The following is a 14,033-nucleotide window of genomic DNA, read 5'->3' as shown; positions in this document are numbered from 1 at the left end:
AGAGAACAAAGTTTCCTAGTCGGTAAGAAAGTAGTAGTCTCTCCAAGAAAGGGAGTTGTGTTCTTTTACATCTGCAGCATATCCCTGAAAAAATATAGAAATATTTTTCCCTTTTAACTCATCTGGCTTTTTGTGTGTCTGTTATTCCAGCCAAATAAATGGGAAGGCAGATTTTTGTTTTTTTACAGTTCAAGTGAATTTTACTCTCTCAAGTGTGAGGAAAAAGAGGTAAGAAAGGACAGAAAGGATGGAGTAAGCTATTAACTGAGGTTGTGGAAGGTTTGGGGGAGACAAGGTCAGGAGCTCGATTTCGGATGTTTTGAGTTTGAGCTGTCTCAAATTCGTGGAGATGGTTCGTGGTTCCTTACAGAACCCACTTCTCCCTACAGAGCGCGCCCCCCCGCCCCTGCCCTTCTTCCGCCTGCTCCCTTCACTCACTACCTGTAATTGTCTAGCCCTGTTTTTTAATATGTATTTTTTGTAGAGAGGGAGAGGAATAGAGTTAGAAACATCGATGAGAGAGAAACATCGATCACCTGCTTCCTACACGCCTCCCAACGTGCCCGTAAACAAGGCACAAGCCAGGACCCTTGAGTCAGCAGGTCGACGCTCTATCCACTGAGCCAAACCGGCCAGGGCTGTCTAACCCTGTATAATGTATATTGTTATGTGCGGTGTTTGCTGGTGAAACGCTGAGAATACCGTCTCTCTCTTCACCTGCCGACCCTGCTTCTACACTGCAAGCTGGACCAGGCGCTCGCATGAGGATCTACCTTCGCCCACTCCTCCTGCAGGCCCCGCTCCACTTCTGCGCTCACTAGAAGCTCACAGCAGGCCGGCAGTTCTGGAGCACTTCGGAGCCCAGCAGCATTGGGCATGGCTGTTAGCCCGTCGTTTTCGCGGTCTGCAGCAGCACTGCGGTGGTCGCCCGGAGCCCACCCTGCTTACGCTCCGACTTCTGGGGTCATTTCAGAGCACGGGGCCTCCTCACGTGCCTCGGGAGGAAGGACTGCGCCTGCGAACTACACGCCCTTCCGGTTACCTCACCTGCACCTGGTCACGTGGTGAATGAGGAAAAGGAGTCTCTTCCCCTCACCCGGACCTGATCGCCAGTTCGGGGAGAGGTGGCGTCACGGCGCTTCTGAGCCTGCGCCAACTCGTCACTCCGCTTCGGCTCCGGGAGACGCCGCTGCCAGGCTGGCTGCCCTGCGGCGGCAGCAAAAAGCGAGATGTGTTGGCTTTGGTCTTGGCCACGGAAAAGTTAAAACCAGCCAAGGGCATGTACCTTGGTTGCGGGCACATCCCCAGTAGGGGGTGTGCAAGAGGCAGCTGGTCGATGTTTCTCTCTCATCGATGTTTCTAGCTCTCTATCCCTCTCCCTTCCTCTCTGTAAAAAAATAAATAAAGTATATATATTTTTTAAAAAAGTTAAAACCAGTTTGTGTTAGTGAGTGATGCAATCGCGGACTAGATAAGAGTCACCATCCTTGAACCTAGCTGTGGCTCCACCCCGCCAAACACTCCACTCCGCCTCTTACTCCTCATTGGTCAAAAGCACCGCCCGGCAGTTCTACGATTGGCCAAACCGGCGACTACCGCATCCAATGGGCGGCGGCACTGGCTTTCCCGCCGCCGTTCGTTATTTGAGAGGGTCGTGGAGGCGGCGGCGGCGGCGGCAGTTGAGTGTAACGGCCACCCGGCTCCAGTTCGACCATGGCGGCCTTGGGGCCCGGAGGCTACGCGCGGAACGATGCGCGGAGAGGCCAGTCCTCCCCGCCTCCCTCTCCAGCGCTCTGTCTCCGCCGGCGGACGCGACTCCCCGCGGCGCCCGAGGACACAGTGCAGAACCGGGTGAGGAGCGCCGGCCTTCCCCTCCCCAGGCCCTTCCCTTAGGTATTTGGCCCCGCCCATCGGCTCCGGCTTTTGGCTCTCCGCCCGTCCCGTTCTAAGCCCCGCCCCTTTAGTCAAGGCCCCTCCGTTTCCCCATCTCCTCCCGGGTACTGCCTAGCCCCACCTCTCTTACCCTGGCCCCACCCTCAGCCCTTGGAGCTTACCTGGGTTCCTCCTTTGTCTTTACCTTCCTGCGTGCATATTCCTTCAGGCTTTAGGAGTCTCTCTGGGCCCTTTCACTTGTTGACCTCGCCCGCCCCGTAGAGTCTTACCTGCCCCAACTCTTCCTCAGCTCTTCCCCACCTTCCCTCACCCCTCTGCCTTCTCTTCCATTCTCCCTACCAAGGTGGGATTCTTATTCTATATAACCACCCAAAATTATGATGAGGATGTGAGTAATTGTAATATCTCATTAGTGCTACAATACTTGGAGGGAGGCTTGCAGAAGTCCTAAGGCACACAAACAAATGAGATGATTTTAGAGTAGGTAGAGGGAATTCCATTAGCACAGCAGCAATTTTAAAAATTGTTTTTCAACTTTCTGAGCCATAAAGTATGTTTTTATAAAATGAGATATCAGTAACCATACCACGGAGTTACAGGGAAATGAAATAAAATTGTAACTATGACCTGCTTGGCACAGTCCAGATAAAGGATGGATACATCCTGTGCTCTGTGATATCACCCACTCCTGGCTGCAAGGCCCTGGGCAGGTGGCCCTTATCCACCTCTCTGGTGGTACCTCCATCCTCCCTCATAAAAAAGTTTAATCTCACTCTCCTGCTGTCTGTTTTCCTGAGGCACCAAGCTCTTTCCCACTTCCTAGCCTTTGTGTTTGGTGAGTCTGAGCTGTTTGCCATAGTCTACCTAGTATGGTTCCTCATCCCTCAAGTCTCAGCCAGAATAAAGGCCTCCTGAACTCCAGCCTAAAGCAAGTACCCACCTTAATCTTTCATCCAGCTTCCTATACTTCATAGCCTTTACCTTACATGTTTCTGAAAGTGTCTTGTCAGCTCTAAACTTTCTATAATGTAGAGGAATAATGATGGCAAGGTGGTTAAGAACACAGTTTCTGGATCCACAATGCCTGGATGTAAACCTTAAACTCTTCTTCCGTGTGTCCCTCAATTTCCCCCTCTGTAAAATGAGGCTAATAGTATAGATATAACATTAGATAATATTTGTGAGGATTAAGTGAGCTCATATATCTTAAGCACTTAAAACAACACCTGGTACATTGCAAAAACTCTGTTAGTGTTAGCTACTATTGTTATGATTGTGCATTTTGGGTAATGTCATTTATTTATTTTCTTTGTTTGGTTATTGTTCACTTGTTTCTTTACCTGTGGAACCTCTACACTATAAATTTGATGAGGGGAAGGATAGTGTGCATGTCTGCTCACTGCTGAGTCTGCCTGCATGGCCTAAAGTGCTGACCTTAGAGCCAGACTACTCTGCTGGTGTGGGACCTTGAACCTCAGTGTCCTGATCGTAAAAACAGTGCTGATAATAGTGCCTTCTTCCTTGAGTTTCAGTTCTTGCATCGACATGAAATACTTAAAAATTTATCCAAAGGTCATCTTCATAGTGAGGCCTTCTTCCCTACCCCTGTGCTCCCAGTTTCCTTTCCTGCTTTGTTTTTCTTTATTGATCTTATCATCCCCTGATACCTATTTTGCATGTTTTTTCTATTCATTTTCTTGGTATATCTCATCACCACCAGAATGTGAGCTCCAGAAGGGCAGGGATTTTTGTGTGTTTTCCTCACCATGCTAGGCCTTTAACATGGCCCTGTGTATTTGTCAAAGGAATGTTGAGGAGAACAAGTGTTAGTTGCTAGTAGATAATGATAGAAGCTCAGTGAGTGTATTGAATATAACAAGAACAGAATGGGTGGCTAAGGGGGCTGTGTCACATGGGACCTGTTGAGGGTAGGTGCTTTTGACTTGGACTTTTCCCCTGCAGGTGTCACTGGAGAAGGTGCTTGGCATCACAGCCCAGAACAGCAGTGGCCTAACTTGTGACCCCAGCACAGGCCACGTGGCCTACCTAGCAGGGTGAGTGGATGGGCCTTGATTTTTCCATCTGTAGAATGCAGAAAATGCTGCCTACCTCTGAGGGCTGTGGAGAAGATTCCATCTGTATCTACAGCAGTACTTGGCATGTGAGCAATATAAAAGCCTTATTATGACTGCAGGTAGGAGATGGTAGTGATTATAGGAAAGACAAGTGGTTAAAACTTAAGCCATATCAGACAACCTGGATTTGTGTCTCAGGTCCATCATGTTCCCCTCTCTGAGCCTCTGCTTCTATGGATATAAAACAGAAATAGTGATACCCTCCTCTTGGATTGTTGAGAGTACTGAAGGACATTCTACAACTGTATATTGCACAAATACTGATAAAGTCTGCCACTGTTCTGGGCACCAAAGGGACTCCCCCTTCAACCCTTGTAGGGCAGGGCAGACCCATGATCATTACTGATAAACATGAATCTGTTAGTCTTGGGGAAGTAAGCAACCCAAGATAAAGAACAAGGGTGGGCTTTTGAATTTTGACAGGTATAGATTCACATCCCCACTCTGTCCCAGACCTACTGGGTAGTCCTGGACAAAGGACTTCCTCTCTCTGAGCTTCAGTTTCCTCTGCTATAAAATGGGATGAAGATTCCTGATCTTTTCTGGCAGTTGTAAGGATTTAAAGAGATCATGCACACAAGTCAGGCCTGAAAGGATAATTACCACAGAGGAAGTGTTGGTTTCTATTTAAGAATGTTTTAAAGATAAATATGAAGTGCTCTAGAATTCTCAGCATAGACATCTGGAAGAGTGATGTCTTACACAGAATTTTCTGTTCAGAGGGAGCCTTTTTTATGTGTGAGCTCTCTTCTGTAGGAGACAGAATATACCTGGATTCCAATACTCCCCTCAGTTTGGGCACATTTTCTTTTTTCTCCCCAGCTGTGTGGTGGTGATTTTGGACCCCAAGGAGAACAAGCAGCAGCACATTTTTAACACTGCCAGGTAGGCTGGGGCCTGGGCATGGGCAGGGGTGGAACCCTGGAAGTGCTCATGGTTAGATGACTCACTCATTCACCCACCCATCAGTTCAGCAACATTAACCAAGTCTCTGTGTTAGGTATTATCCCAGGTGCTGAGGTCACAACAGTGAACAAAAGAGATGAGAATCTTTGCCCTCAGTAGAGCTGACAACTCAGAAAGGGAGACAGACTAAAGCCAATTCACTAGCAAGCCCGCTGTGACCTTTGCTATGAGGAAATAACAAGGGATGTGTTAGGGCAGGTTTATAGGCAGAAAGTAGAGGATAGCCATATCAGAGCACTCTGGAAAGGCATTCTTGAGGCTGAGACCTGGAGGAAGTGAGGGGTAACCCACGTGAAGGTGAGGGAAAAGCATTTCAGGCAGACGGCAAAGGCTAAGAACCTTGGGTTGTTTGAGGAACAGCCAAGGATCCACATGCTTGGAATAGATGTGTGGGTGGGGGGAGATGAGGCAGAAACAGGCAGAAGCCACATCACCTGGGCCTTAGGGAGGGGCTTGGATACTGACTGCACAGAGAAGCCACTGGAGGGCATTTATAGGTTAAAGATATGCTTTTTACACCCTAACCTTCCAGTACCCTCAGTCCCCCTTCCCTGTTTTATTTTTCTTCACAAAAGGACTTCTTTCTCATAATGCAACAAAATTTCCTCACTAATGATATTTACTGTCTCTCTTCCATAGTGTGAACTCTCTGAGGGCAGAGACTTTCTTTTCTCTTAGTGAATTTCTATGTTCCTTTCACCTAGAGCAGTAGGTAGCACATTGATGACACTATTTCAGGAATGAATGAATGAATGTGATTTAGAAAGCTCCCTTTAACTTCCCCTTATTGGGAAGGCCCTTGGCCCTGAGTAGCCCAAGTTGGTGTCCAGGGGTCTGCCTTCAGGTTGATTGATCACTGTGCCATCCAAAAAATGGCATGGAAAGGGTCCACTTTCAATCACCAATGGGTCTGTCTTAGGAGGTGGTGTGGCCAGAGTGGCGGTTTTCACTCAGCTGCATTTCAGAGTCACCTGACCCCTGGGCCTCACTCTCAGAGAAGGCCTAATCATTGGCCTGGAGTAAGGCATGGGTATTTGGAAATTTAAAGTCTTTATATTAAAATTATTTCATTTTATGATTTTATTTTATTTATTTATTTTTTTTGTTAATCCTCACTTGAGGATATTGTTTCCATTGATTTTTAGAAAGATTGGAAAGGAGGAAGGATATTGAAGTGGGGGAGAAATGTCAGTGTGAGAGAGATACATCGATTGGTTGTCTCCCGCACATGCTTCCACCAGGGCCAGGGATTGAACAGAAACTCAGGTATGCACCCTATACTGGGAATTGAACCCTCCACCCTTTGGTGCACAGATAGATTCTCTAACCACTATCAACACTGGCCGGACTAAAATAATTATAGACTTAACAAGAATAGTACAAAGAGTGTGTGTATACTTTTTACCCATGTTCCCCAAATGTTAACATTTTATCACATTTGCTTTATCATTCTCTGTCTATATACTACATATTAATTTTTCTCTGAGTCATTTTAGAGTAAACTGCAAGCATGATGTTCCTGTATCTCTAAAAACTTCAGCTTGTATTCCTGGGGGGAAGGGAGATGATGTCCTTTAAAACTGCAATACATTCAACAATATTGGGAAATTAAAATTGATACTTCACTACCATCTATTCTCATTCAGGTTTCACCATTTGTCCCAAGAATGTCCTTTATAGCAAAAGTATTCTGTCCAGAACCATGCATTGCTTATCATTGTCTCTTTCAGTCTAAAGCAGTTCCTCCATCTTTTCTTGACTTTTATGACCTTGACACTTTTGAGGATTACAAGCCAAGTAATTTGTAGAATATGCCAACTTTGAGTTAATCTGATGTTTCCTCATACATAGATTCACGTCTACATCTTTGGCAGGAACACCTCAGAAGGAATGCTGTGTTCTCAGTACATTCTATCAGGAAGTTCATGATGTTGATCTCTCACATGACTGGTGGTGTTCACTTTGAGCTCTTGATTAAGGTGGTGTCTGCCAGACTTCTCCATTATGAAGCCTCTATTTTCCCCTTAGCGGAGCTCCTCTGAAGCTTTGCAGATATTACCCTGTTTCTCACAAAACTTTTACTCACTAGTCTTAGCATGGCTTTAACACTTTTTAAAAGCTCCCTAGGGAATTCTAACATGCAGCCAAGACTGAGAACCTCTGGCCTATAGTCCAAGGTTCTGCCCTGTATGGTTAGGTATCTTTGGGCAGGGGACTTCCCTTTGTTGGAATTTCCTCATCTCAAAACTGGCTAATGAGTGTCCTGACTTCATGGAATCTGTGTGAGGAATCAGCGTACTGATGCCCATATAGCATTTGACAGAGGGCTGGGCACAAAGTCGGGGCACATGACAGTCATGACACAAGGGCATGTTCTTCCTGCACATAAGTCTGGTGGTGGACACCCAGGGGGCTGGTGTCTCTGTGAGCATTAGGGCCCCCACTTCTGACTTTCTTTCTTTCTTTGTTTCTTTCGTTCTTTCTTTCTTTCTTAATATATTTTATTGATTTTTTACAGAGAGGAAGGGAGAGGGATAGAGAGCTAGAAACATCGATGAGAGAGGAACATCGACCAATTGCCTCCTGCACACCCCCTACTGAGGATGTGCCTGCAACCAATGTATATGCCCTTGACCAGAATCGAATCTGGGACCTCTCAGTCCACAGCCGCCGCTCTGTCCACTGAGCAAACCAGTTTGGCCCCACTTCTGTCTTTCTGTTCCACCATGCTTATTGTGAGGCTTCTGTTCTTGAAGTCACCACTTGACCTAAGATGGAGTTCTGGTTGTCATGTACTTTCTTCAGAAGGGGAACAAGTAAGGAACAGGACAGAATTCCCTTCGAGAAGCTTTTCTTTTTTTTTCTCTCTTTTTTTTAATATATTTTATTTATTTTTTACAGAGAGGAAGAGAGAGGAACAGAGTTAGAGACATCTATGAGAGAGAATCATCGATCAGCTGCCTCCTGCACATTCCCCACTGGGGACATGCCCGCAACCAATGCACATGCCCTTGACCGAATCGAACCCTGGACCCCTCAGTCCGCAGGCCGACTATCCACCGAGCCAAACCGGTTTTGGCATCGAGAAGCTTTTCTTGAAACCTGCAACAGCACCTCTCATTGGCCAGACTAAGTGTGTAGCTGTACCTGTGTAGCTATAAGAGAGATGAGGAAATGGACTCTAGCTGGAGACATTGCCATCCCAATTAAAACTGATACTCTGTGAGTGGGGAAGGAGAGGTGAGTTATTAGGTAGGCAGCTCACCTTTGCTGCTGTAGAGCAATGGGAAGCCATTAGAGGGTTGAATGGATGATAAATATTCTATAAGATTATCAAAGACTTATTGAAAGACTTAGTTAACTGCACACCAGTTTACTCATGTAGGGAGACAACTATACTAGACCAGTGGTTGGCAAACTCATTAGTCAGCAGAGCCAAATATCAACAGTACAATGATTGAAATTTCTTTTGAGAGCCAAATTTTTTAAACTTAAACTTCTAACACCACTTTTTCAAAATAGACTCGCCCAGGCCGTGGTATTTTATGGAAGAGCCACACTCAAGGGGCCAAAGAGCTGCATGTGGCTCACTAGCTGCAGTTTGCTGACCACAGTTCTAGACTAAGGAAGAGATGTAAAAACAGCATTAAAAAAAAAAAAAAAGGAGGAGGAGAGAGAAAAAAACAATGCAGTCTTGGAGCAGTGAAACTTGCTACCAAAAATGTGCAAACTAATCTTATTCAGTCATTGTGCTGGCTATCTGGGAGTATCGGAGAGAAACATGTTGATTGGCAACAGGTTTCCAGAACACCTTAAGCAATTAGCAGTGGAGCATATGCTGTGGCTGTTTCAGTGTGATTGCCTGCCTCCTTTCAGCACCACCTCCATAGTTAGGCCAGATCTGTACCATTTCCTGCATCTGAATTTCTCAGGATTATAAGGCTGGTGGGGTCTTAGGAAGCCTACTGTTGTAGAGGGAGAGGAAGAAAGGTTCCCCATTCAGTGTCCATCCCATCTGGGTTTGGAGTTTAAGGGAGGAAGGGACCTTTGATTTTATAGAACCCCATTTCTCTGTGCTCCTAGCAGCAGGGAATGCAGGAATGCATCATGTGCTGTGCTGGGCACATAGGCAGCACTGGCTCTGTGGGAGCTGCTGGTGCTCACCTCTCCTGGCCTCTCCAGGTTTGGGAGTGAGGAGTGGGCAGTGTACTGTCAGCATAGCCAGGCTGGGGTCTGGCTTCCCACCCTCAGTGGAACCAGTGATATTAATCCTTTTCCTTGCTCTTAGGAAGTCTCTGAGCTCTCTGGCCTTCTCCCCTGATGGGAAGTACATAGTGACGGGGGAGGTGAGTTGTGATCATGATTGAGTAGGTGGGGAGGTATCTTGGGGCCATTCATTCTGTCTCCATAGGCCTGGGGAGTCCCTGGAATAGCTCCTTCCTGGGCCACAAAAGCCTCGTGGCAGATGGGGGAAATGGCTTTTGAGCATACCCTGGTACAATGCCATCTTCAGCCCTGCAGGCCCCTCTAGCCCTGTTTGGTATAGAAGCCAGCAGCAGTAACAGCCCCACCTTCCCTAGAACGGGCACAGGCCTACTGTGCGAATCTGGGATGTGGATGAGAAGAGTCAGGTGGCAGAGATGTTGGGCCACAAGTACGGCGTGGCCTGTGTGGCCTTCTCCCCAAATATGAAGCACATTGTGTCCATGGGCTACCAGCACGACATGGTACTCAACGTCTGGGACTGGAAGGTGAGCCAACTGGTGGGTGTGTGGGCAGGCAGGTGCTGGAGCATCCTGCGTATCAGGCTTTGGAAGAACTAAATGAGATAACTTGGTAAAGTACTTACTCATCCAGCAAATATTTATTGAGCACCTGATCCCTGTTTTAGGCACTTATTGAAGGGCATATGACAAGTTCTCAATTAGTGAGAAAATAATTATATTTATATTGACCAGCTGTGACCTTGATCAAGTGACTTAACTTAGAACTGTGGGTCTATTTCCTTGTGGATATTGATCAAGAGACTTAACTTCTCTGTAGGTCTGTTTTCTTAAATTGGTATTATAATATAATAATTGTGAGACCGGTTGAATTGTGAGACTTCAATGAGTTGATTTGAATTACTGGACTCTGGAATAGCTGGTTCTGGTCATAACCTGCTATGTGACTTTGAACACATGATATCTTCCCTTTAGTATGGCAGCGTGGGAGGAGAAGTACCTCCCTTATGGAGCCATTGAGAGGATCCCATGAGTTATCCATTGAAGTGCTCAGCAGGGCCCAGAATGGGCACTCTATTGATGACAGCCATGGTTGTTATACTTACATCCCAGCTATGGCTGTCCTCTACACTAGCAGTCTCCATCCGGTGGTCAGCAGACCACTGATAGTCCATGAGGTCCAAAAGGTTGGCAACCGCTGGTTTAAGGAAACCTTTGGAGTAGAGATCGCTAACTTGTGGTTTGCAGACCACTGGTGGTCCATGAAGTCCAAAAGGTTAGCGACTGCTGCTCTACACCATGTGGGCTGTAGAGCTTGGGCTCAGGGAGAGTTCTGGAACTTACTCCCATGTGGGTACCTTCCCAAGCTTCAGTCTCCTCTGTAGTGGTAATAAGAGTGTCACACAGGTTCTCCCATAGATTAGCTTACTGGAGGGTCCAAGGAAAACAGACTTGGAGCAGGGGAGACACAGGGCTAAGGCCAAAGGCTGAAGTCTAACGGGGTGGGTGCTAGCATGAACTTTTCTGTATTGATTCTTCCAGAAAGATATTTTGGTGGCCTCCAACAAGGTATCATGCAGGGTCATCGCCCTCTCTTTCTCAGAGGACAGCAGCTATTTTGTTACTGTTGGTAACCGGCATGTTAGGTTCTGGTTCTTAGAAGTCTCCACTGAAGCAAAGGTGAGTTTTGTCCCTGGCACCTCAGCGAGACCTGGGGAGTAACTGTCAGGGGCAGAATAGACTCCTTTTTCTCCCTGAGATAGCGGGCAGTGATCTCAGACTGTCTGGCCTCTCAAGCCTGTCTGCCTCTGGCTGCCCTCCAGTGCTGACTGGCAAACCTTGCTAGAAATCTCCCCACTGCACTCCCTTCTTTGCTAGCCCTGGGCCAGTCCCTTGTTCTGGGACTGCTGCCTTCCAGCCACTCTGCCTGGAAGTGTGTTCGATTTTTTTCTTTCCTTCTCCTCTTGGAGGAGTTCTTAGGGTTCTCCTGTGTAGTTGTGTTGTTCCTCTGGTCATGAGAGACCCATCATGCTTATGTGAACAATGTCTCACTGTGTTCTGCTATGCCTCCAGGTGACCGGGACAGTGCCCCTCGTAGGGCGCTCAGGCATCCTGGGTGAGCTGCACAACAATGTCTTCTGTGGTGTGGCTTGTGGCCGGGGCCAGATGGCAGGCAACACCTTCTGTGTGTCCTACTCGGGCCTTCTCTGCCAGTTCAATGAGAAGAGGGTGCTGGAGAAGTGGATCAATCTGAAGGTACCCCACCTCTCTTCTACAGTGGGGAGAACACTCTTTCCATGACATGATCTCCTGGGACACTCAGCAGTGTTTCTGCCTGATGGTTGATCACACTAGCTCTGGGTTTGTTAATCCTCACCCGAGGATATTTTTCCCATTGATTTTTTTAAAGAGAGCGGAGGAGAATGCGGGAGGAGGGGAGGGGAGAACATCAATGTAAAAGAGACACATCGATTGGTTGCCTCCCCAGCGCAGAGATGGAACTTGCAACCCAGGTATGTGCCCTTGACCAGGAATTAAACCCCTGACCCTTCAATCTGTGGACCAATGCTTTACGGAGCACACCAGCCAGGGTCCAGCTCTGGGTTTGACCTTAAGATCTGCTTGTATTATTCTGGTAAATGAGTTTCCCTACCTGAACCTTAGTTTCCTTATCTGTAAAATGGAAATACTGCTGTATATCTCACAGAGTTGATGAGATAATATAGGTAACGCATTCAATACAATGCTAGTCCCCTGAAACAAGGTCAGGTTACAATTGCTTTCCTCACCGTTTGATTCAGTTCATATTTCTATTCTTCATTGAGCACTCTTGGCTAGTAGGACAACTGCATTTTTTAAATTTTTAAAATAGATTTTTATTGATTTCAGAGAGAGGAAGGGAGAGAGAGATAGAAAGATCAATGATAAGAAAGAATTATTGATCAGCTGCCACCTGCATATCCTACACCAGGGATCAAGCCCACAACTTGGACATGTGCCCTCACCGGGAATCAACTATGACCTCCTGGTTCATGGATGATACTCAACTACAGAGCCACGTTGGCCAGGCCTGAATTTTAAAAAATTGTATACATTTTTTCCGGCGAATAAGACGGCCCCCTAATTTTACAGTTAAAACATAGGTTTAGGCCTATATTCGCTGTATACAAAGTACCATATTTTCCGGCGAATAAGACGGCCCCCTAATTTTACAGTTAAAACATAGGTTTAGGCCTATATTCGCTGTATATAGGCCTAACTCTGACTCTGGCCAATCTGAGCAGGCTTTTTACTAGAACATAGTGTAGCTTCGGGTACAGAACATGTATAATTTGCATGCATAAAAAGCCTGCTTGGATTGGCTGAGTTAGAGAGGCAGTCTATTAAAAAAAAGAACTGGTGTTGCCTGGGAAGTGGGGGGTAGTTTTATACAGCGAATATAGGCCTAAACCTATGTGGGGTTTTTTTGTTTTTGTTTTTTGTTTGTTTTTTAAACGTATGTTTTAACTGTAAAATTAGGGGGTCGTCTTATATACCCGGTCGTCTTATACACCGGAAAATACGGTATTATTGACTTAATCATTTTCAGTCAAAAAAGACTATACCAAAAACATTTTAAACCAAATAAACATTTTAAACTAAATGATAAATTGCAAAACCACTTTTCATTTGAATCCTCATTTTAGAACACTTGCAAGTCAGAAGCTTTTGACAGATAGATGTGTAGCCCCTGAGCAGTTGTAATAAGTGACTCATAAATTAAGTCCCTGTGAATTTTTAGAAACTCCTCTAATCTGTGTCCAGAGTTCTGGCATTTCCTGGCTCTTTCTATATGTCCTGGCAGGATAGATAGTCCTTCCTGTATTCAGTAACTTTTTACTATGCTATTTTGGAGTATAATCTCTATGAAGTTGTTTTTAAATAATAGGAAATAAAATTTAAGCCTAAAACTCAACCCAGTTACTGCAACTGACCTTTAGTCACAGTCTGCTGAATAGATGTTTCCCACCCACAGCTGAGTTCTATAGGTAGCAATGATAACTCTATCCCAGTCTTCCTGCTGGCACATTTCCTTCAATAGTGATCTTATGCAATATCCTGAGTTCAAAAACCTTAAAATTTACTAAGATGGGCTTCGTAGACCCAGGAAACTCTAAGGCTTCTCTGGAGGCCCATGTCCTGTCAGTCCCCTTGTCCCTGAACTGGGCCACATAAAGCACAAAGTTCACTTGCGTCTCCTTTCCCCCCACAGGTCTCCCTGTCTTCCTGCCTTTCTGTCAGCCAGGAGCTGATCTTCTGCGGTTGCACAGATGGGATAGTTCGCATCTTCCAGGCCCACAACCTACATTACCTTGCCAACCTGCCCAAGCCACACTACCTTGGGGTGGATGTGGCCCAGGGGCTGGAGCCCAGGTACTACCTGAGAGGAGGGAAAGGGGCCCACCCAGAGTCTGTCTATTGGTATACATTTGTGCTTTTAGATCCATCCCCATACTGGCCAGCCCTAGGCAGGAAGCAGGATACAGCTATAATGAGGCAGCAAAATCCCTGCCACTACGAAGTCTAGTCTAGTGAGAGAGCTTTATGGTAAACAATTACACAAATAAGATCATTTCAGTTAGTCACAAATACTTTGGTGAAATAAAATAGAGACTCATATTTGGGTGGCCAGTGTAAGCTTCTAGAGAGAAGGAACCAGCTGTGTGGAGAACTGGGTCCTGACAGCAAGTGGAAAGGCCTTAAGGGGATAGCACACTGAGCCTGGTGTATTGCAGGAATACCGAGTGGCTGTGTGGCTGGAGCCCAGTGTGCCCAG

The 14,033-nt window shown here is 46.3% G+C and overlaps 1 protein-coding gene across 6 annotated transcripts in view; it reads left to right on the top strand.

Annotated features, from left to right (window-relative positions):
• The first annotated feature begins 1,429 nt into the window (after positions 1 to 1,429).
• The window catches only part of WDR62 (WD repeat domain 62), a 46,098-nt gene continuing 33,494 nt past the window's right edge, over positions 1,430 to 14,033 (top strand). For all 6 annotated transcript variants that reach the window (XM_045582501.1, XM_036440314.1, XM_036440315.1 and 3 more), the window contains exons 1-8: positions 1,430 to 1,851; positions 3,856 to 3,947; positions 4,851 to 4,913; positions 9,283 to 9,340; positions 9,575 to 9,745; positions 10,760 to 10,897; positions 11,291 to 11,473; positions 13,470 to 13,630. In XM_045582501.1, the coding sequence (XP_045438457.1) occupies positions 1,714 to 1,851; positions 3,856 to 3,947; positions 4,851 to 4,913; positions 9,283 to 9,340; positions 9,575 to 9,745; positions 10,760 to 10,897; positions 11,291 to 11,473; positions 13,470 to 13,630 (1,004 nt within the window). In that variant the 5' untranslated portion in view covers positions 1,430 to 1,713. The remainder of the gene's footprint in view (positions 1,852 to 3,855; positions 3,948 to 4,850; positions 4,914 to 9,282; positions 9,341 to 9,574; positions 9,746 to 10,759; positions 10,898 to 11,290; positions 11,474 to 13,469; positions 13,631 to 14,033) is intronic.

This window comes from Pipistrellus kuhlii, unplaced genomic scaffold, assembly GCF_014108245.1.
Source record: "Pipistrellus kuhlii isolate mPipKuh1 unplaced genomic scaffold, mPipKuh1.p scaffold_m20_p_17, whole genome shotgun sequence".
NCBI classification, from domain to species: Eukaryota; Metazoa; Chordata; class Mammalia; order Chiroptera; family Vespertilionidae; genus Pipistrellus; species Pipistrellus kuhlii.
The sequence above is the reverse complement of the archived record's forward strand: the minus strand, read 5'-3'. Positions and strand labels throughout refer to the sequence as shown.